This window comes from Stomoxys calcitrans, chromosome 1, assembly GCF_963082655.1.
Source record: "Stomoxys calcitrans chromosome 1, idStoCalc2.1, whole genome shotgun sequence".
NCBI lineage: Eukaryota > Metazoa > Arthropoda > Insecta > Diptera > Muscidae > Stomoxys > Stomoxys calcitrans.
Window position 1 is genome coordinate 183,153,685 of NC_081552.1, and position 24,588 is coordinate 183,178,272.

General features: G+C 39.6%; 2 protein-coding genes across 6 annotated transcripts in view; one reads left to right on the plus strand and one right to left on the minus strand.

Moving 5' to 3' along the window:
- Positions 1 to 24,588, plus strand: part of LOC106084960 (protein furry) — a 470,149-nt gene that overhangs the window by 276,870 nt on the left and 168,691 nt on the right. The window lies entirely within an intron of this gene.
- The window catches only part of LOC106084961 (uncharacterized), a 170,869-nt gene that overhangs the window by 63,455 nt on the left and 82,826 nt on the right, over positions 1 to 24,588 (minus strand). Inside the window, exon 3 of the mRNA XM_013248951.2 lies at positions 13,911 to 14,053. Coding sequence (XP_013104405.1) covers positions 13,911 to 14,053 — 143 coding nt within the window. The remainder of the gene's footprint in view (positions 1 to 13,910; positions 14,054 to 24,588) is intronic.

Sequence of the window (24,588 nt, forward strand, 5' to 3'; positions counted from 1 at the left end):
GAATTATTCTTCAAGATATGATTGCGCAGTGGGCTCGAAGAGTAAGTGGAAGGAGATACATGACATCGGAGTGGGTAACCCAAGTCAAACACTCGATACCATGGGGATCTAGATGAACTCAACAGGACCTTCGAAAGCATACCCGATATACAAACGGACATGCAATTTTACAGTGATGATGATGGACCGGCTTTGGTTTTTGATGCCCGTAGTCCTTTTGAGTTTAAATGTGTTAGCCATGAGGAAGTTTATAAGAGGTTTGTCCGTGTTAAGTCAAATGCAATTGGCTTGGACGGAGTTGATCCGAGATTTGCACGAATATTACTTCGATCTCTCCTACCGTACTTTACGTACCTGTTTTATTCAATTTTGAGCTCCAGTGTATATTCTATTACTTAGAAGCATGCAAAGATTATCCCCATTCCCAAATCCAACGTTGATTATCGGCCGATATCAATTCTATGCTATCTCTCTAAGGTTTTCGAGAAAATTCTTCATAGACAGAAGTCGGTATATTTTCACCAAGAGTCCCTCTTGTCAGAATGACAGTCCAGCTTCCGTTCTGATCATAGTTGCATTACTGCATTGGTTGAAATGGCTGAATCGATGAGAAATGACATAGATGAGAAAAAAATTGGCTTTCTGGTTCTTTTGGATCACTCCAAAGCTTTCGACACGGTTGATCACCTGAATTTGTGCAGAATTTTTTTAACTTCACATCAACGAGTCTGATTATGTCGTATCTGAGCGATAGACGGCAGTCTGTATGCGCAGGGAATATATTATCTAACCCCTTGTTCGTACCTAAGGGGGTTCCCCTAGGTTCGATTATAGGTCCACTTCTTTTTTCATTATATGCGAACGACTTGCCTCGTCAACTAGCACACGGTCAGATTATGATGTATGCTGATGACGTGCAGATTTTTCAAAGCGGTTTTGTGGACAATGTAGACGACTGCATAAGTAAACTTAATGCGGACCTACATCGCGTTTATGACTGGGCAACTGCAAATGGTTTGTTGTTAAATCCAAGTAAGTCTAAATGTTTGGTTGTTCACAAAAACAAGAATTTCAACATGCGACAACCGGATATTTACGTTAATGGTCAGAGGATTGATATTGTATCTAGTGCGAAGAATTTAGGCGTGGTTTTTAACAGTTCTTTGAGCTGGTCCGATCATGCTAACATTGCAGCCGGGCAGACTTATGCAAAGCTTCGCGCTTTATGGATCACACACTCTTTTACACCCAAAAATATTCGAATTCTTCTGGCCAAACATTCCTAGTTCCAAAGTTAATACCTTTTAGAAGACGGAGTCTTATGACTGAACGACAATTTTATATTAGCAATATACGTCTTTCGAATAATCTACCACACGATATTCAATGTATCAGCAACACTATTAAATTGAAAAAAACGGCTTATTACATTTTTCTCATATTTAATTTCTTAAAATTTTGCTTAATTTTTTTTTTTAATTATTTCGTTTTTGTAATTTTTTTCTATTTGTGGTTTTTGTTAAATTCCCAATCACACACGGCTGTTTTTTTAACACTTTTTATTTCTAAACACTGTTTTGTTCCACTTTTTATTTATTGTAACCTTCTTTAGTCGGATGTATTATATAAGAATAAAACTACACTCTAATTATAAGATTAGTATCTTGTTGTGTAGACAATAAATCCATAAATAAATAAATAAATATTATGAACCTGTCAACGGTGAATAGGTAGTCAAATATTTTAGAAAACATCCCTCCTTAGTTACATAACTCATGTATGTATAAAAATATTAAGAATAGAATTTTTTTCCAGTAAAAACTTTGTTCTTCAGGAAAGCTTAGGATAAATTATTTTATTTAACGCACCGCTAGACCGGACCATATTATAAACGAGAACATTTTTTCTTCAAATATAGAAACGCATACCCTCCATTTTTATACCCAACACTATAGGATGGGGGTATACTTAACTAGTCATTCCCTTTGTAACACGATCGAACGCGTTAAGCTAGCCGCTTAAAATTTTACTGTACTGTTTACTTAAGATATATTGTAGTTCCCATATAAGCCGATCTTCCGATTTGACGCCTTAGGCCCTGAAAGCCGCAATTTGTGTCCGATTTGGCTGAAATTTTGCATGAAGCGTCCAAATCGGTCTATAACCAGATATAGCTCCCATATAAACCGATCTTCCGATTTGACTTGACTTTAAGTCGCAGTCTGACATCAGACTCACTTCGACGTTTTCGTCCATTGCGATACCACATGAACAGAAGAAGGCAGATGCCTTCTAGTTTCAACCGTTGAACCAGTGACCTGTCATGACAGACACAATGACTGAAACGTCTGTTCTTGCCAGTGACAGCAAAGCGGTAGACCTCTTCAAGTCTTGATTAGGCCACATAGTTTTGGAATGGGCACAGCCCCCTCTTTGTGACCATATATCATTCGTAGTCCTTCGGGCCTGATCCTCAAAACTTAGCTTATTTGTCGCAAGAGGCATACTCACAGATACCAGTTTCCCTGGAATGTGTAGGGTAGTTCCTAGTCTCACAAGCTCGTCCGTTTTACAATTCTCTGGGATATCTCTGTGGCTTGGCACCCAGAACAGTTAAATTTTGAACTGTTCAGCCATCTCGTTGAGAGATCTGCGACAGTCGAGGGCGGTTTTTATTTTCAGAAATACGTTCTCCGGAGATGTAAAGGCTGCCTAGTTGTCTGACAAGATATTTATGCCACTTCCTTAATTGTAAGGATATCCGCTTGATACACACTGCAGTGGCCGGGTTACCTTTTCGATATGACCAGTTCTAGATCTTTAGAGTACACCCCAAAGCTCATTTGGTCGTTTGGTTTGGAACCATCCATATAGAAGTCTATGTAACTTCTGTTACAGGGGATATCGTAGTTCCAATCGGTTCTATCCCGAATGGTGGTACAGTAAATTTTATCAAAAAGCGCTCAAGTAGGGTGTAATCCACACTGGCTGCAACATAGGATATTGTATCAAGGATAACAATGAGAAAGCTCCCTTAACCTCACGACAGTGGTCGCTGCAGTTTGGGTAGCCACAATGTCCGGAGGCATAAGATGTAGCATTAAATTCAGTGCATCAGATGGTGTCGTCCTCAGTGGGGCTGTGATGCACAAACAAGCCATCCTTTGGATTCGGTTAAGTATTGAGCAGTTGGTGGACTTTTGAAGCGTCGTCCACCAGACCACAACACCATATAGCATTTTAGGTCTGACAACCGAAGTATATACCCAATGCATAACACGCGGTCTAAACCCCCAATTTTTTGCCCATGGCTCTCCTGCAGGTGTATAGGGCAAGAGTTGCATTTCTTGCCCTTTCCAAAATGTTGGATTTGAAGTTCAATTTCTTGTCCAAACTTTGTCCATACATTCTCTGACTGCTGAATATATCCCACCGTATTGGTCTCGAGGACAGAATCTCCCTTACCCTAGAAGCCTCAGATGTATCCTCCACGGAGCTGCAGAATTCTAACCAGGATTATATTTTTTTGTCTCAGTCCTATAGATTTCCCAATCGTATGGTGGCCCTTAGACCAACCCCTTCTGGGGTCCTTCATGGCGTTCGCTGTTTGCCCCTGCTGACACATGCCAGACATTCAGGGACTTCGTGATCCGCTTCACCACTATGTCTATATCCTCTCTTTTCCACTCTCTTTTCTAGTCTAGAAGGGATAGACGTGCAGAATTGGTGCCGAAATATATCCCAATCCCCCTTTCCTCTGTTTAGCCGAGGGACCACTTCTGCGGTATTTTCTCCAAGGCTGAAACTAATATAATGATGATCAGAGCCCTTACAAGCCTTAATTTTTTTGTCGGGTTTGGGTGAAATATTGCAGGTAGTGTTCTGTTAAGACTTCCAACAACTGTGCCAAATGAGGTGCGAATCGGTCTATAACCAGATATAGCTCCCATATTTTAAAAGAATCCATGGTGGCGGGTTCCCAATATTCGGCCCGGCCGAACTTAGCACTCTTTTTCTTGTTGTCCCTAATTTCGTACAAAATCTAGTTTTTGCCATTCAAATATAAATGCCTTAATACGGTTCAGATCGGACTATATTTAGATATAGCCGATATATACACCGATCTGCCGATAAAGGGTCTGAAGCTCATAAAAGCTAAATTTATTTCCCGATTTCAATGTTTTTTCAAACAGTGACCATGCCATATAGACCGATTTGCAATTATTACCCGGTTCCGCTGAAATTTGAATTAGTGAGGTATTTTAAGCCTCCCGACATCCAACCTAAATATGGTTCAGATCGGACTATATTTAAATATAGTTGCTATTTAGACCGATCTGCCGGTTAAGGGTCTGAAGCCCATAAAAGCGCATTTATTATCCGATTCAGTTGAAATTTGAAACAGCGAGTTGTTTTAAGCCTGCCGATATCGGAATCCCATATGGTTCAGATCGGACTATATTTAGGTATATAGCTTCCGTATAGACCGATTTGCCAGTTAAGGATATGAAGCCCATAAAAGCTTTTTGTATTACCCGATTTTGTTGAAATTTAAAATAGTGAGTTGTTTTAAGCCTACCGATCCCGAAATGATCAGAAATATGATCCAACATAGACTATATATAGATATAGCTGCCATGTATACCGATGTTGCAATATAGGGTCGTAATCCCATAAAAAACGGATTTATTGGCTGATTTCGCTGAAACTGTTACTTGTATATGAATTCTCGAGACCTGATGATAAGGGGTGATTTTTTCGCTAATATATTTTTGGCAACACTGGTTTAAACAGCTCACACACGTTTCGTGTTTTCTTTCACTGTCAAACATTTTCAGTTTGGTCTATCATTTAACCACGAATCGTCTTACGAACGAATAACACTTGCAAATTATCGAATAAATCGGAAGATCGGTTTATTATCAAAATGCGTGCTCTGTTAAGAGAATTCTTTGTGTGCTTCTTCCATTTTACGATGAAGCTCATTTTTGGCTCAATGGACAGGTAAATAAGCAGAATTGTCGATTTTGCAGTGAAGATCAACCAGAAGCATTGCAAGAGCTACCAATGTATGCAGAAAAAGTCACAGTTTGGTGCGGTTTATGGACTGGTGGCATCATTGGACCGTACTGCGGATCGTATCGTAACTGTGAATGGTAAGCGCTATCGTGAGATGATACCCAACTTTTGTTTTGCCCAAATGCAAGAGCTTGACATGTGGTTTCAATGAAACAGTGCCACATGCCACACAGCAATCGTAACAATAGACTTATTGAGAGGCGAGTTCGGTGAACATTTTATTTCACGTTCGGGGCCAATTGACCATCCGCCTAGATCTTGCGATTTAACGCCTTTAGACTATTTTTTGTGGGGCTATGTTAAAGCTGATGTCTATAGAGACAAGCCCGCTACGTGAGATACCGGCCCAAAATTTTGTTGGAATGGGTATGCCAAAATTGGACTATGCGGTTGAACCGTTTAAGGTGCAGTCCCGGTCAACATTTGCACGAAATAATCTTCAAACATTAAATTATATGGACCGTACTATCGATTCAAATAAAGATTTCATGCATTTTTCAGATTTTTTTTCAAACTTTCCTATAGCCCTTAAAAAAATCGACCTTTATAACTATGGATATGGTAGTGAAGTTATAATAAATGATTATGATTAATATATCTATGGTGGTGGGTAACCAAAGCTCGGCACGGCCGTACTTAGCAGATTTTTACTTGTTTTTTTCATGTCCTCTAAACCCATGCAAAAAAAGTTTTTGCGTCTAACAATATGCTTAGCATCCGCAACAAATTTAGTAAAAAATGCCATGTCCGTCGTCCGTCCATCTGTGGAAATCGCGATAGTTGTTTGAACGCGTGCAGCCAGACTCTATTGCACAGATGTTTCTTATTGATGTAAGTTGTTGTTGTTGTTGTAACCACATTTTTATGTGGTGGTGGTGATCCTCGTCAAGCTCCTGTGGGTGAGCAAGCTCGTTCCGGTCCAAAGGACCGATTGCCACGGGAACAGAGCGGCCATTGGTTATTTAAAGGCGCCAATAACTCGCCTTGTCATATCGAGTATCATAGGCACATAGAATTTGTGCAAGAGCCGGTGCCAGCTGATTGTCCGCGACTGCCGTTGCAGCTACTCCGTATGGAGCATTCCACTATCTGCAACCTGTGAACTCGCCCGGTAGCTCGCAGCTAAGCTTCTCGTGACGGCAATGAACACCACACATATCGGACCTCTAAGTTCCAGCAAACAGCTATCGCGTGCCGGGAATGTTGTAGGTCGTTTGGGATTGCAAATGGACCATATCGCATCAGATTATGATAAAGCTCCCATATAAAGTGGGCCTTCGGCCTGACTTCCACTAGAAGCCGTAATTATTATCTAATTTGGCTGAAATTTGATACGGACTGTTTTCTTACGATTTCGAAGTACCATGCCAAATAGGGTCCAAATCCAAATCTTGATACAGCTATAAACCTATCTCCCTATTTGATATCTTGGGCACCTGGAGGCCGAAGTTGTTATCCGATTTCCAAGAGCCATGCCAAGTATGATCCAAGTGAGTTTATAACTTGACATACACAGATACTAATAATTTTGAAAAAACAACAACTTTGGCCGAAAAAAAACTACGAAATTTGTTAATATTCCTGCAACAATTTATTTTGAATCTCAGCGACCCAAAGCACAAATTTGTTGTTGAAAGGCACTCTTTGCAAGCCAACATATAACAACAACAACAATATATCCATAAGCGGGGCAAAAAACCATCTAACCAGCCAACGCATCTGCTTTGCTTCGCGTGGTGATGTTTTTGTCTTCTTTATTCAGCTCGCGCTGCTGTGTCTTGTTCGTTTTACTACTGCTCTCGGGTTTTCCTCAGTCACTCTCTTCTATTACCCTTAAAAACAAATTTTAATCATCTCCTTTATGATGAAATAAATCAATAAGTACTGCTGCACAGTAATGAATGTATCAATAAATTAAATTGAAAAAAAGGTAAAAACCACTCAAAAAATATTTCTGAAATTCTTATTTTTTTATGCCGAATTTTCTAAAATAAGTTTAATGATTCGAAACTGTGTTTGCAAGTCATGAATGGCATACAATTGTATGCCATACCTCAACTAAAGAATTTGTTGAATGTCAACAAAATTTCGATAATGTTCTCTGTCAAGTCTCTTGTGGAGACTTACTTACGTACTTCAACAAAGAATGTCTTCGATTCATGCTAAAATTCGTTGAGAATTTAAAGTTTCACATACAAATTTGGTAGTTGGGTTTTTCTACGAGTTATTTTTTTCTGTGTGCCTCTTGGCAGGGCCCATATACTGGTCTACTTGTCATTTCGTAAAATTTTTCGACCTAACAAATCTCAATTGTGGTTCGATTTAAAATTTTTTTTGGTGGATAGTGCTCAAAAGTCCCCACAGATAATAATTCTTTTTGAATTTTTCAGTTGTGTTGCAATTGTGGCAAATTTTTTTTTTTTTACAAAAATCCCCAAAATGCAAATTTTGGGCAAAGACGATTTTAAAATAGCCATTTTCTAGTAAATTTAATGTGTAGGCTGCAAATATTGTTTGGTGCAAAAAATTTTTTTCCCGTGTTTCGGGGACATGTGAAGTAAAATAAAAAGGCATTAAGTTCGGCCCGACCGATATCCACCACCTCGGATATATATGTAAACCCACTGTCGTCACAATCGGATAAAATTGGATAACTTAAGCACCCAAATTCGGCACGGACATTAAGTAGTGCAATATATATGAGTCATTAGTCAATTTTGTAGAACAAAATATTGTCTTTTTGGCAGCTATATCCAAATATATACCGATCTAAACCATATTAAGGTCGGATATCAGAACAACTCACTGTTTCAAATTTCAGCGAAATGGGATAATAAATAAAGTTTTTGTGGCCTTCAGATCCTTTATCGGGAGATCGGTCTATATGGCAGCTATATCTAAATACAGTCCCATCTGCACCATAATCAGGTCAGATGCCGGGAGGCTTAAAATAAGCCACTCTTACAAATTTCAGCGAAATCGGGTAATAAATAAAGCTTTTATGGGGTTCAGACCCTTTATCGGGAGATCAGTCTATATGGCGGCTATATCTAAATATAGACCGATCAGAACCATTTTTGGGTCGAATGTTGGGTGGCATAAAACTACCCACCGTTCCAAATTTCAGCGAAATTGGATAATAAATAAAGTTTTGGTGGCCTTCAGATCCTTTATCGGGAGATCGGTCGGAATAAAGACTGATCTTATCCATATTTAGGTCCGATATCGGGGGCTTAAAATAACCCACTCTTGCAAATTTCAGCGAAATCGGGTAATAAATAAAGCTTTTATGGCCTTCAGACCCTTTATCGAGAGATCGGTCTATATGGCAGCTATATCTAAATATAGACCGATCTAATCCATATTTAGATCAGATGTCGGGGGGCTTAAAATAGCCACTGTTTCAAATTTAAGCGAAATCGGGTAATAAATAAAGCTTTTATGGTTTTAAGACACTTTATCGGAAGACCGGTCTATATAGCAACTATGTCTAAATATGGTCCGATTTGGCCCGTTCAAGAACTTAACTAGCGTGCACCAAAAATACGTGTTTGGGGCAAATTTTAGCTCAATATCTCAATTTTTGAAGGCTGTAGAGTGTTTACAACAGACGGACGGACAGACACACGGACATCCTTAAATCGTCTTAGAATTTTACGACGATCCGAAATATATATACTTTGTAGGGTCGGAAATTGTTATTTCGATGTGTTGCAAACGGAATGACTAAATGAATATTCCCCCTATCCTAGGGTGGTGGGTATAATAAGTAAAAACGTGCTATGTTCGGCCTGGCCGAATCGAACAAGGGTGATCGAGAGACCGGTTTACATGGGAGCTATATTAGTTATTGATTGATTTGGACCGTATTTGGCGCAGTTGTTGGATGTCGCAACAGAACACCGCATGCAAAATTTCAGCCAAATCGGACAAAAATTGCGACTTAGGAGGACTCAATAAGTCAAATTGGAAATTGGTTTATATAGGATCTATAGCAGGTTACAGACCGATTCGGACTATACTTGGCACAGTTATTGGAAAAATGGAGCACCACATGCAAAATTTCAGCCAAATCGGACAAAAATTGCGGCGTCCAGGGGCTCAAGAAGTCAAATCGGGAGATCTTTTTATATGGGAGCTATATCATGTTATACACCGATTTCGACCATACTGGGCACAGCTGTTAAAAGCACCACATGCGAAATTTCAGCCAAATCGGAACAAAATTGCGGCTTCCAAGAGCTCAAAAAGTCAAATTAGAAGACCGGTTTATATAGAAGCTATATCAGGTTATAGACCGATTTAGACCGTGCTAAGCATACTTGTTAGAAGTCACAACAGAAAAGTACATGCAAAATTTTAGCCAAATCGGACAAAAATTTCGGCTTGTAAGGGCCCAAGAAGTCAAATCGGAGACCGGCTTATATGGAAGCTATATCAGGTTATAGACCGATTCGGACCGTTCTAGGCAGAGTTGTTGGAAGTCATATTGGAACACCACGTGCAAAATTTCAGCCAAATCAGAAAAGAATTGCGGCTTCCAGGGGCTCAAGAAATCAAATCGTGAGATCGGTTTATATGGGAGCTATATCCAAATCTTAACTGATATGGCCCAATTGCAATCCCCAATGCCCTACATCAATACTGTGCAAAATTTCAAACGGCTAGCTTTACGCGTTCGACCGCTATCGTTATTTCGACAGACGGACGGACGGACATGGCTATATGAATTCAGAATATTCAGACAATTAAGAATATATATATACTTTACGGGGTCTTAGCTCAATATTTCCAGGTATTACAAACGAAATGACGTGCTTAGTATACTCCCATCCTATGGTGATGGGTATACAGATAACTTAGTCACAATTTAATTATTTAGTTTTAAAACTCATAGACAATTGAGTTCATGGAAAGGCAATTTCTTTAAACGTTTTCATTGAACACTATAATGAAAACCACAAAACTTACTTGTTCATATGAAAGGACCTATTCCTGGTATTGGAAACTACAGTCATGTTATTGACTTGCTACTTTTATTCGCACAAATAGAACCAACAACTAAAAACTACCTATCAATAAATTCAGGTTTGCGAACAGAAAGAGAGCAAATTTTCCTGGAACGTACCATGCATCTACCAACATTGAATGGGTAGTCAAATATTTTAAAAAACTTCCATCTTAAGTTAAATAAGTCATGTACAAACAAGTATGAAAGTGCTAAGTTCGGCCTTGCCGAACTTTGGATACCCTTTACTACATTGGATATGAAGGCTAATTTGTCGAATTTAAACTTTGCTTAAATTTGATATATAGAATTCCCATCAAAATCCATACATATCGTGGGAGCCATAGAATAAATCGTTGTGAGAAGATCGATTTATAAAAGCGAACATCGGGAGATGCATATATATGGGAGCTATATCTAAAACTGAACAACTTCTATGAAATTCATCAGTTTTCAGAAGAGTTATTAGAGAAACCTTCGTGCCAAATTTTGTGAAGATTAGAAAGGTTAACAAATTAACAAATTATTGAGCATTATTCAAAATCGGACGAAGTATATATGGAAGCTATATCTAAATCTGAACCGATTTCTCTTAAATTCAATACTGTGTCAATTTTCGTATGAATCGGTTAACAAATGACCAAATTATTGCAATACCAGTTCAAATCGGACGAACATGTATATGGAAGCTGTATCTAAATCTGAACCAATTTCTATGAAATTCGCCAATAATGTCGAGACGTATAAGAGAATCTCTCGTGCACTATTTTGTGAGAATCGGTTTACAAATGACAATATAATTGCAACTTTAGTTTAAATCGGACTTACATATATATGGCAGCTATATCCAAATCTGAAGCGATATTTTCCCGTTTCAATAGGCATCGTCTTTAGGCCCAAGAAAATGCGTTCGCCAAATTTGAAGACGATCGGATGAAAACTTCGACCTGTAGTTTCTACATAAATTATCATCGGCAGAAGGGCAGACAGACATAGCTAAATCGAATCAAGAAGTGATTCTGAGTCGGTCGGTATTCTTATCAATGCGTCTAACTCTCTTCCTTCTGGGCATTACAAACTAATTCACTAACCCTACGCCACAGTAATGAAAGTAAAGCAACACCGTATGTTTCAAAAACAATACCGTTTGGTACTAGCCTTATTACCGAACTGGTATTGTTCGAAATTTATTCGAACAGGACTATTTTATGGCTGCCATAGCCTATGTGTAGTCTAGTAACATTTGTAAATGTAGAATGTAAGGAAATTTTAAATAAATTAAATCAGTGTTGTATTAACATTTAAACCGTTCGCGGCTTCCTCATAAACCTTACAGCCCCTGATGTAGTTCCAATATATACTGGAAGCTGAAGCTGTTGCCCGATTTGGCTCAAAATTCGCACGTTGCGTTCTGTTACAACTCTCAACAGCCGTGCCGAGTATGGTCCAAACCGATTTATAGCCTCATATAGCTTCCATATAAACTGCCCAGTGCTGATTTCCCGGTTTTACTTGTTGAGCCCCTTGAAGTCGGGCGACTTCAATCAATTGTTATCTGTTTGGGCTGAAATTTCGCATACAGTGTTCTGTTACGACTTCCAACAAATCTTAAATCTGTCTATAACTTGATATAGCTCCCATATAAATCAATCTCCCGATTTTATTTCTTAAACCGATGCACAGTGGGATAGAAACAAAAAAAAAAAAAAAAACTAAAAAAATGTTGGAAGGAAGGGGGTTATACTAATTTCGTCATGTAACATATCGAAATATTGATCTGATAGCATCTTGAGCATTTTGGGGCGTAATTCTTATCTGATTTGGCTAAAATTGTGCACAGTGACTCCACCTATAACCTCTGACATATGTGCTAAGCATAGTCGCAATTGTTTCAAAACCCTATATAGCTCCCATATAAACAGATCTCCCGATTATACTTCTCGAGCATCTAGAGGGAGCAGTTCTTATCCGATTTGGCTGAAATTTTGTATGACATTCAACAGATATGCTAAGTACGGTTGGAATAAGTAGAAAACCTGATATAGCTCCCATATAAACCGATCTCCCGATTGTACTTCTTGTGCATCTAGGGAGCGCAATTCTTATCTGAATTAGCTGAAATGCACATGTGCACAGTGACTCCTCCTATGACCTCTAATATACGTGCTAAGTATAGTCCCAATAGGTTCGAACCCCTATATATAGCTCCAATATAAACCGATCATCCGTTTATACTTCTTAAGCATCTAGAGGGCGTAATTCTCATCCGATTTGTCTGAAATTTTGCAAAATGATTCCTCCTAAGACCTTTAACAAAAGTGTCAACTTCTCCTATAATCTCAAATACGTGCCAAATATCATATGAGTTGGTCAATCATCAGATATAGCTCCCATACAAACCAATCTCTTATCCGTTTGGCTGGTTTACTATTTTTTTTTTTTCGATCTATCCCACTGTGCGACGGAAGCCGCAATTGTTTTGGGTTTTATTTCATTTATATTTCATTTGTATTTCATTTATTTCATAATACCCACCACCATAGGATGGAGGTATACTAGTCTAGTCATTCCGTTTGAAATTCCTCGCAATATTGACCTGCGATCCCATGAAGAATATATATTCTGGATCGTCTCGACATTGTGACTCCATCTAGTCATGTTCGTCCGTCTGTCGAAATCACGTTAGCGGTCGAACGCGTGCAGCTGGCCGCCTTAAATTTTGCAATGATACTTCTCATAAATGTAGGTCATTGGGGATTGCAAATGGGTCAAATCGGTTCAGAGTTGGATATAGTCCCCATATAAACCAATGCACGATTTTGACTTCATGAGCTCCTGGAAGACCCAAATCTGGCATTCTAAGTCAATTTAGCCATGTCCATCCCTCTGTTAAAATCACGATAGCGGTCGAAAGCGTGGAGCCAGCTGCACGAAATTTTGTTCAGATACTTCTTATAGATGTAGGTCGTTGGGGATTCCAAATGGGTCATGTCGATTCAGATTTGGATAAAGCTCCCATATAAAGTGGTTCTTTGACTTGACTTCTTGAACTCCTAAAAACTGCAATTATTGTATTAACCGATTTGCACATAGTGTTTCGTTGCACCTTCCAACAATTGTGCCATGTATGATCTGAATCTGTCAATAACCTGATATAGCTCCCATATAAATCGATCTTCCGATTTGACATCCCCTAAAGTTCGCAGTGGTTATCCGATTGAGCTGACACTTTGCACGTAGTGTTCTGTTATGACTTCCAACAATCGTGTCACGTACGGTCCATATCATCCTTTGTATGAACTTTTGGCAGAATCCATGGTGGTGGGTTCCCAAGATTCGGCTCGGCCGAACTAAGCACGCTCTTACTTGTTTTTCGACTAACCACAAGTCCACAGCCAAACTCACGACTCTTATCATGGCAGCTACAATGCAATACGACACCCTTCGGTGTTGCTTGACGCTTCTCCCAATCCATCGCATTAGCTGTAAGCTGATAATTTCGCCCATGTATTTTTTCAGTGGGCATGCTGAACCTTTTCTTTAAAGAATCCGGACATTAGTTTTTACAGGTTCTTTTTATAATAGTTTTTGGTGTAGGGTTACGAAACTTTAACGGCACCTCTCGGCGGTTTTGTCTTTTGGGTTCTAACTGGGTTCTATCGTCAATGGTCAAAAGTAGTCATAGCCATCAAAATAGATTGAGTCGATTATTTTCTTTGAATTGTTTGTTGTCCCACGCATGACATACGAGTTTTGATGGCCAACAAAAAATTCAAGGTCTATCTAGGGGTATAATTGATTTTTTACTCTTTTATCCACTTACATTTTCTGCATTGTTAAAGTCCTTCGGACCGTGGCAAATTTCCAAACCGTACAACCGGTAAATGTATTCAAAATGGCAATTGTTGTGAAGGGTACAGCAAATACCACAACTGTATCCCAGTAATTCAGTAGGGTAATGTAATCCTGCAAAAAAAGATAAAGAAGAGATAGGGAAAAAATAGGATGTAGAGATTAAACCATTCAATTGTGTATGTTACCATTTTGTATCTATCCCTAAACAAATATTTGCCAATAGCGATAAAACCACAAACTGCAAAACATTAAAGGAAATGGTGAAATCAATGTCACTTTGTCACAATGTTGGGATTTTTTTATGTTGTGTGCCTTTTAAAGTTGGCAGAAGTTTAAATCAAAACTTATAAGAAAGCCTTAAGTTCGGCCAAGCCAAATTCTATATAACCAATATCATAGAAATATTTCTAAGCCTATAGTCATAGTAATTCGAATGACGGTGTATATGAGGGCTATATCAAGATAAAGCTCATTTTCGAACCTAACTTTCATATGAACAAGAGTATTTTCTGCTTCAGCTCAATATTTTCATTGTGAAAGGTTGCGGCACACGGTGGGAGAAAATCGAAAAAAACTAGTAAAAATATGCCATTTGAGAACGGATAGAGAAAACTTTTTGAAATTTGAAATGTTTAAAGCTGAAGTGTTATCGAAATCACTCACACAAAACCCTAGGTGATCCGTGCGCCTATTGGCAGGCCCCTTAAGCTGGTCACCTCAGCATTCCGAAAAAATTTTCGAGCTGCCAAATCTTCATTAGTGGTCCAATTTTCAAAATTATATCGTAAAAAACCGGTGGCAGTTATGATTAGAGAGATGTGATTCACTCATGGCGTGAGTTAGCTAATTAATATACTATATTGGAACGTGTTTGCAGGCAGACGACAAATACTCGTTCGCGCACACAATGACTCAAAAGCTCCTGTGTTTGAACAACACTAGGAATACGCTGCCTGCTATGGTTAAAAAGGCGTGATTCACTCACGGCGTGATTGAAGCACTTGGCTATCGGGACGTATTTGCCGACGGACAACATATACGCACATGCAATTGCTCAGTGAATTCTGGTTTTTGAGCAACAATAGGTGATTCACTCACAGCGTGATTGGGGCACTACAATATCATGACGTGTTGACCGGAGAACGAAAAATGCAATAGCAATAGCTCAGTGGCTTCTGTGTTTAAGAAATACTAGGAAAAACGCTGCCTGCTACAGAGACGAGAATCACACACGGCGTGATTGAGGCACTGTGATATCAGGACGCGTTTGCCGACGAACTACAAATACACGCAAGCAATGGTTCAGTGGCTCCTGTGTTTGAGAGACACTAAGAAATACCCAGGCAGTTATGATAGGTTAGGTTAGGTAAGAGTGACAGTCCTTTACAGACTCACTTACACAATTTTAAGTCCATTGTGATACCACAGTAGCGCCAGACCACTGGAAATCCAAGCACGCTACCAACTCGGCTATTGGGGCGCCCTAAGGGCAGTTATAGTAACGGAGACGTGATGCACTCAGGGCGTGATTGGAGCACTAGAATTCCGGAACATGTTGGCCGGAGAACGACAAATACGCTCATGCAATAGCTCAGTGGCTCCTTTGTTTGTGCAACACTAAACAAAACGCTGGATGTTATGGTTACAGAGCCGTGAATCACTCATGGCGTGATTGTGGTACTAGGATATCGCCACTTGTTTGCCGGCTTACGACAAAAACTCGTAGGCGCAAGTAATGACTAAATCGTTCCTGTGTTTAAGCAACGCTAGGAAAAACGCTGTCTGTTATGGTTATAAAGCCGTGATTCACTTACGGCGTGAATGAGGCACTAGAATATCGGGTCGTGCTGGCTGGAGAACAACAATTACAATATGCAATAGCAGTAGCTCAGTGGCTTCTGTGTTTGAGTTACAGACCCGTGATTCCCCCACGGCGTGATTGTGATACCAGGATGTCGGTATGTATTTGCCGGCAGACGACAAATTGAGCGTGATTGAGCTACTAGGATATCGGAACGTGTTTGCCGACAGACAAAAAACATGCGCAAGTAGCAATTGCTCAGTGGCTCCTTTGTTTGAGAGACACTTAGAAAACCCCTGGTAGTTATGGTAACGGAGACGTGATTCACTCACGACGTGATTGAGGCACTAGAATATCGGAACATGTTGGCCGGAGAACTACAAAAACGATAGCTGTTATGGTTATAGAGCCGGGTTTCACTTACGGCGTAATTGAATTACTAAGACGACAATTACGGGCAAACAATGACTCAGTGACTCGTGTGTTTGACCAACACTAGGCATAACGCTGGCTGTTATGATTACGGAGAACCCGAGCACGGGATAGCTGTGTGCACCACATAAGCTGGAACTTTTAGGGTCGATCTGTGTGGAGTTCCTTGCTGTCACGAGAAGCTTAGCTGCGAGCTACCGGTATCAAGCGGAGAGAATCGGTAAGAGGTCGGGTGGCACCGGCTCTTGCACCTATACTGAGTGCCTATGATGCTCGATATGACAAGGGAAGTTAATGGCGCCTTTAAATGACAAATGACCACTTTGTTTCCACGGAGATCGGTCCTTTGGACCGGAACGAGTTTCCTCACCTAAAGGAGCTTGACGAGGATCGCCATCTCCACATGAAAATGTGGTTACAACAACAAGACACCATGTGACAGGGACTGGTGGTAAGAAAACGGATAGGATGCGCGGTCACTGGACCATTGTCTTTTGTGCCTAAGCGCCGGGCAAAGCGCTGACTGTGATGGTTACAGAAACAAGGTTCAATCACAACGTGGCGGAGGCCACACGTGACCGGGACGTTATTCAAACGACTGAATAGAATGCTCAAACATTGGCTCAATAACTCCTGTATCTCAGAGTCACTGGCAAAATATTGGCTATAACAGATTCGGAGACGTGATTCACTCACGACGTGGCAACGTGTCCTTGGCGTTGGTAAACGGGGTATTGGAAGCGTGTACTTGGGCTCAGTGGCTCCTCTGTCTGAGTAACACTGGGTGAAACGCTGGCGACTGCGGGCTAGGAGACATTATTACCCAGGACACATGATTGGCGAGGTCACTAAAAATGCAAATTTTGCCGATGAACATGCTACTAAGGAACAAGGGCAAACTTTTCACATATCAATGAGTACAATCCGATTCTAGTTTTAAGCTTAATGATAAGCGGCCCCCTTAAGAACGGCGTGTCGCAGTGCGACACCTCTTGCGAGAGAAGTTTTTACATGGCGTAGTACCTCACAAATGTTGCCGGCATTAGGGGGGATAAAACCACCGCTCAAAATTTTTTCTGCCAGGATTCTAACCCTGGCGTTAAGCGTCATAGGCGGACGTGCTAACCTCTGTGCTACGGTGGCCTGGCCGAGGTCACTACGTGACTGAAACGGGTGATAAACGATTGGTTACGGGCTCTGTGGCTTGTCTGAGAGACACTGGGCAAAACGCTGATGGTTGTATTCAGAAGCTCTTGTTCTTTTTTTCGTGCACTTCATTGGTTTCCACTTCCTTGGTAATGAACTGTTCCCTTTCCATACCGAAGTTGCCTTTATGTAGCCCTCAGTATAACATAAACCATGTCTCTGAGGCTGACACATTGTTGTTGTCGAACACGGACAATGACAAACACATCTCCCATCCTATAGCGATGAGTACAATTGTCTCCACCAACACTAAGTGCTCAGTTTGGCTCCATTATGTTACCCTGCTTAGAGAGCAAAGTGGCACTCCTCTTCAGACCCGTTGATAATTTTCTAATTGCCAAGCATCAACATGCATTCTGTTAGGTAGATAGCGAAACAACGCCACTAAATCATCCGCCACATCAATCACTAAATGACAATTTCGAACATCTATTATACCAAAATACTTGACAGCCATGACAAGTCATCCGCTCATGCCACTACAATTTCTGATAAAGTCCATAAGTTGCTTGTCGGCAGCACTTGTTTTGGACACAAGGAAATCGTGTGGACTAAAGCAATTGGATGGTCAGTAGTAAACCATGTTACGCCATTAGAAGTTTCGAGCATTGGAAAAAAAAAACCGAAAATAATTGGAACATATAACTGAGGTCTGAGGGGGATAAGATGATGAATAAATAAATAATTTTTGAAAAAAATATAGACCGATTTGGACCATGTTCAGCACGGGATCTAAACACAAACCATTGTTCCAAATTTCAGCCAAATCGGATAATAAATACAGCTTTTATGAGCTTAAGACTCTAAAATGGAAGATCGGTCTATATGGTGGCTACATTAAGATACAGACCGATATTGACCATATTCAGCAGGAATGTCGGAGATCTAAACACAAGTCATTGTGCCAAATTTCAGCCCAATCGAATAATTAATACAGCTTTTATGAGCCCAAGAACCTAAATCGGGTGATCGTTCCATATGAGGGCTATATCAAGATATAGTCCGATATATCCCATCGTCGAACTTAACCTGTCTATGGACAAAAAGAAGTATATGTGCAAAATTTCAGCTCAATATCTTTGTTTTTAAGGGCTGTAGCGTGATTTCACCAGACTAGCAGACGGATGGACAAAGCTAGACCGTCTTAGATTTGTACGAGGACCAAGAATATATATACCTTATAGGGTTCGGATATAAATATTTCCATACATTCGGATATAAATGTTTCCATATGTTGCTCAATATCTTTGTTTTTAAGGGCTGTAGCGTGATTTCACCAGACTAGCAGACGGATGGACAAAGCTAGATCGTCTTAGATTTGTACGAGGACCAAGAATATATATACCTTATATGGTTCGGATATAAATATTTCCATATGTTGCAAGCGGAATGACAAAATGAATACACGCCCACCCTTTGGTGGTGGGATAGAAATGGAAATTTGCCCATACCAACAAGTATTTTCAATTTGTTTTTTAGAAAAACATTCATGGAAATTAGTGTAGTCTACTCTCAAAGACCTTTCGTCAAAGTCTCCAGTTGTCCCGATAGACCTACATGTCCTATTTGGGGGTTATTTGGCGGTTGGGGCGACCCCTAGACTTTTTGTCCCAAAGATGAATACCATATTGGTAATCTACTCCCAAAGACTTTTCATTTGATCATTTGAGGGGGGTATTGGGGTTGAGGTAGCACCGGGTTTGATACCCATATTGTCTCAATCGGTTAATATGGCCTGTTGGAGAGTTCTTAGGGTGTGTTGGCCCCTCTGACACCATGGAACACATTTTCAAATCAGATTTGTACTATACTTTCAAATACCTTTTGATATCCATTTTGTCCCAATCGAAATACATGCACATTTCGGTTTTTTTTTGTGGTGGGGGTACCTACCGACAACTGGTGCTACATTTTTATATCAATTCGATCTCTGTTCTTTAATACCTTTCATTTGATTCCCATATTGTCCCAATCGGTAAACATGTCCGTTTGGGTAGGGCTTTCCCCCAAGTTATTTAACCACAAATATATATATTATACGAATTTTGCGATTAGGGGGCCTTTGATAACGGGACATGTAAAATTTCGCTTAAAGCAATGAACCCAAATGAAAATGTCAAACTAACAAAAAAAAAGCGCAACAATTTCATTTCTATGTAAATGTTTTGTTTGAAATTTTGTTTTATTTTACCAAGTTATGAATCAATTGGGGGCATACTTAGTTTGACTATTGGAGACCAAAATGGAATTGAATGGAATGGAATGGAATTGAGCTCTATATTGGCGCAAGAAATAAAATCGGGAGATCTGTTTATATGGGTGATATATCGGGTTATGGACCAATTCGGTCCATATTTGTATCATGAAAAGTGTTATATATCGTAGAAAAAGTCGTTGTGCAACATTTCAGCAAAATCGAATAAGGATTGTTCCTTCTAGATGCTCAAGAAGTATTATTGGGAGATCGGTTTATATGGGAGCTATATCAGGTTGTGAACCGATTTAGTGCATTCATGGCACTGTTGTTGGAAGTCACAACAGACAACTTCATTCAAAATTTCTGTCAAATCAGAAATTAAGCATGAAGGGGCTTAAGAAGTGAAGAACCGAGATCGGTATATATGGGAGCAATATCAGGAAATTATCAAATTTGGGCCAAACTTGGCAAAGTTGTTGATGGTAAAATCAAAATACTTCATGTAAAATGTCTGCCAATTCGGTTAATAATCGCGCCCTCTAGAGGCTCACGACGTCAAGATCCGAAATCGGATTATATGGAAGCTATATCAGGTCATGAACCGATTTGGACTATACCCGGCACGGTTGTTGGAACTTAAAAGAAATCACTTCATGCAAAATTACAGCCAAATCGGATAACAATTGCGCCCTCTAGCGGCTCAAGAAGTCAAGATCCGAAATCCGTTAATATGGGAGCTATATCAGGAAATGATCCGATTTAGGCCATACCTATGTCACTGTCACTGTTGTTGATGATGAACCCAAAATGCGTCATGTAAAATTTCAGCCAATTCGTATGATAATAGCGTCCTCTAAAGGCTCACGAAGGCAAGATCCTTAATCGAATTATATGAAAGGTTATGAATCAATTTGATCGATATCTATCACAGTTTTTAGAAGTTAGAACAAACCACTTCATGTAAAATTTCAGCCAAATCGGATAACAATTGCGCCCTCTAGCGGCTGTAGAAGTCAAGATTATGGTTTATTTGGGAGATATATCAGGTTATAAACGGATTTGGACCATACTTGGCGTAGTTACTAATGGTCAAACCAAAACATTTCATGCTAAATTTCATCCGAATCGGATGATAATTGCGCCCTCTAGAGGCCCAAGAAGTCAAGATCACAATTCGGTTTATATGGGAGTTAAGTCAGGTTGTGAACCGATTTGGACCATACTTGGCACAGTTGTTGGAAATAAAAGGCTGGGTGCAAAATGCAAGCCAAATCAGATAACAATTGCGTCCTCTAGCGGCTCATGATTATGATTAAAAATTATCGTGTTTCTGACAGACGGATGGACGGACAGGCTACAACAACTTAGAATGTCAAGACGATCAAGAATATATATATATACTTTATTGGGTCTCAGATCAATATTTCGATGTGTTACAAACGGAATGACGAAATTAGTACACCCTTATCCTATGGTGGAGGGCATAAAAAAATGCTGTTTTTTGACAAGCCAATTTTTATACCCACCACCATAGGATGGGGGTATACTAATCTAGTCAGTCCGTTTGCAACACCTCGAAATATTGACCTAGGACCCCATAAAGTATATATATCCTTGATCGTCACGAAATTCTGGTTCGAACTAGCCATGTCCATCCGTCCGTCCGTCTGTCGAAATCACGATAGCGGTCGAACGCGTAGAGCTAGCCGCTTGCAATTTTGCACAGATACTTAGTATTGATGTAGATCGTTGGGGAGTGCAAATGGCCCATATCGGCTCAGATTTAGATATAGCTCCAATGTAAACCGATCTTTTGATTTGACTTCTTGAGCCGCTGGAAGTCGCAATTTTTGTCCGATTTGGCCGAAATTTTGCACATAGTGTTCTGTTAGGACTTTTAACAACTGTGCTAAGTACGGTTCAAATCGGTCAAGAACATGTTATAGCTCCCATATAAACAGATCTCCCGATTTGACTTCTTGAGCCCTTACAAGCCTCGATTTTGATCCGATTTGGCTGAAATTTTGCATATAGTGTTCTGTTATGACTCTCAACAACTGAGCTAAGTACGGGCCAATTCGGTTTATAACTAGATATTGCTCCCATATCTTAGCAGAATCCATGCTGGTGGGTTCCCAAGATTGTTATTTATTTATTCTATAGTTCTTCCACTTTTCTCCAACGAACTGCTTTTCTCTTTCCTAACTTAAGCTAGAATTATTCTAAGAAAGCTCTATTTTGTGGGAAATTTATCATCCTATTCATCGGTAATGGGCTAATATATAGGACGTATCTTTTTTCTTTTCTTTTCTTTTTTTTTTCTTTTCCTTTCTTAATGGAATGTTCGCGGGTATTTTTGCGTTTGCCACATCATGGTCACAAATGTCTTTGTCGTGGCAGGTGTAAAATATATCTATGAACATAAAGTTGCCATGGAATTTAACCTTGAAAATTCCTTCTACTTCTACAATATAACATGCCGTTGCAACTATTTGTAAAATTTTTGCAAAGAAACATAATTTGCAGCATATTTGTAGATTCTTAGCAACGCAAATAAGCCAAATAGTTGTTTTTCTGGGAATAACCTTTAGCTAGCCCCCCTTGTTGACAATTCCTTTTACTATATTTTTTATTTGTTTTTTTCTTTTTTACAGGTAAGTTATAAATACTGTGGAGTGAGGAGGACACAGCTTAAAAGTTCGGTATGTCTTAAAATATTTCTACCCTACAAACTGTTTTAAAACCATTCAGGAAAGACTAAAGTCGGGTGGAGTCGACTCTACAATACACAACACCTGCTCCATAACTCGGACGACATATATAAATGGTAGCTACATTGAACACCGAATCGACTTTGATGAAAATTAACAGACGTGTTTAGAACGGTAACGGTAACTGTTGTTACTACGGCCGTTTAATTGTAAATCGGGCGAAACATATATCTAGGAGCTATATCTAAATCTGAACCGACTTTGATGACATTTAGCAAAAGATGAGCATATCGGTGACAAAAGAATTCATTCATATTGCAGGTCGGTGAATATTTTAGTTACTATGGCCTTATAAGTGCAAATCGGTCGATGCACCGAATTTGAAGAAGTTTTGCAATTTTTGTTTGTTTCTCTTTCTTCTCTGATAGGAGATTTTCTTTGCAAGTGGAAAATGAAAGAAATCAAATCGGGAGATGGATTTATATGAGAGCTATATCAGATTATAGACCAATTAGGACCGTAGTTGTTGAAAGTCATAACAGAACACAATCTAAATCTGAACCGATATGGCGCATTTGCAATCCCCAATGACCTACATCATTATTAAGTATCTGTTTAACATGTTAAGCGTCTAGCTTTACGCGTTCGACCACTGTCGTGGTTTCGACGGACGGACGGTCTCACATGTCTAGATCGACTCAGAGTGTCGAGACGATCAAGAATATATGCACTTTATGAATAGATGAATATTTCGTGGTATTACAAATGGAATGACTAGATTAGTATACCCCCATCCTATGGTGGTGGGTAAAAAAGTTAGTTCCTTAAAAAAATGAGGGAGTTATTTTCAATAAAATAAGCAAATTGTTGTTGATTTTTTTTTTAAGAATTCATGCAAAGCCATGGATGGGAGGGTTAGCGTTGAGAGGAAGAGATGTGCGATAGAAAGAGTATCACTATTTATAGTAGGTGAGGGTGTTGTGGGTATTGGGAGCCTACACAAATCACATCGCATTTGTCGAGTTCTATGCGCGGTAACTCTTTTTAGGCAAACAAAGAATAATGGATAATAATTGTTATGCTATTGGAGCTATATTAAGTTATAGTTCGATTCGAACCATAAATGAATGCCGAACATTGTAGAAGCCATTGTGTAATATTTCAGTTCATTCCGATAAGAATTGCGCCTTGTAGGGGCTCAAGAAGCAAAATCGGGAGATCGGTTTATATGGAAGCTGTATAGCAATTGATCGATTCAGACCACATTGGACACATATGTTAAAGGTCATTAGAGAAGCCGTTGTACAAATCGGATGAGAATGGCGTCCTCTAGAGGCTCAAGAATCCAAGATCCCAGATTGGTTTATATGGCAGCTATATAGGGTTATGTTCCGATTTGCGCCATACTTAGCGCAAATATTGGAAGTCAGAAGAACCGATTTCTATGAAATTCACCAGTAATGTCGAGTGTCAAGAGAAAATCATTCCTGCCAAATTTCGGGAGAATCTGTTAACAAATTACCATTTTATTGCATTATTGCTACAAATTGGACAAATATATATATATGGGATCTATATCCAAATCTGAAGCGCCTTTTTCCAATTTCAGCAGGCTTTGTCTCTAGGCGGTAAAACATGCCTGTACCAAATTTTAAGACGATCAGGCGAAAACTGCGACCTGTACTTTGAACACAGATTGACATGGACAGACGGACAGACAGACAAACAGACGGACAGACAGACAAACAGCCGGACCGACAGACGGACGGACATAGCTAAATCGAATCAGAAGGTGGTTCTGAGTCAATCGATATCCTTATTAATGGGTCTGTGTCTCTTCGTTCTGGGTGTTACAAACAAATTCACTTAGTTATGATACCCTGTAAGGCAGTAGTGGCATAGGGTATAAAAGTTAGCAGGTTATAAATGATGTCCGCCTATGACGCTGAAAGCCGGGGTTCGAATCCTGGCATGTACATAAGAAAATTCGAATTTTCCATTTGCATAATTTGTACTCAATGACCGAAATACTACAAAATACTGCATCCTAGGAGAGAGGATGCAGTATTTTGCAATGTGATGGGCTCATATCTTTATTCCATGTCCATATAGACAAGGATTCTGTGGTGAAAAGCTTGACATATGGTCGTCTTTCTATCAACATACGCTATGGGGTTGTTAGAGGTAATGCGACGAAAGGTGTGATCTGAGTAATATGGTCTCTTAAATGAAAGGTATAGCGAATCTCACATTATGGCGCCATGTGCCTGGGGGTCATCCCAGCCTCTAGACCAACGAT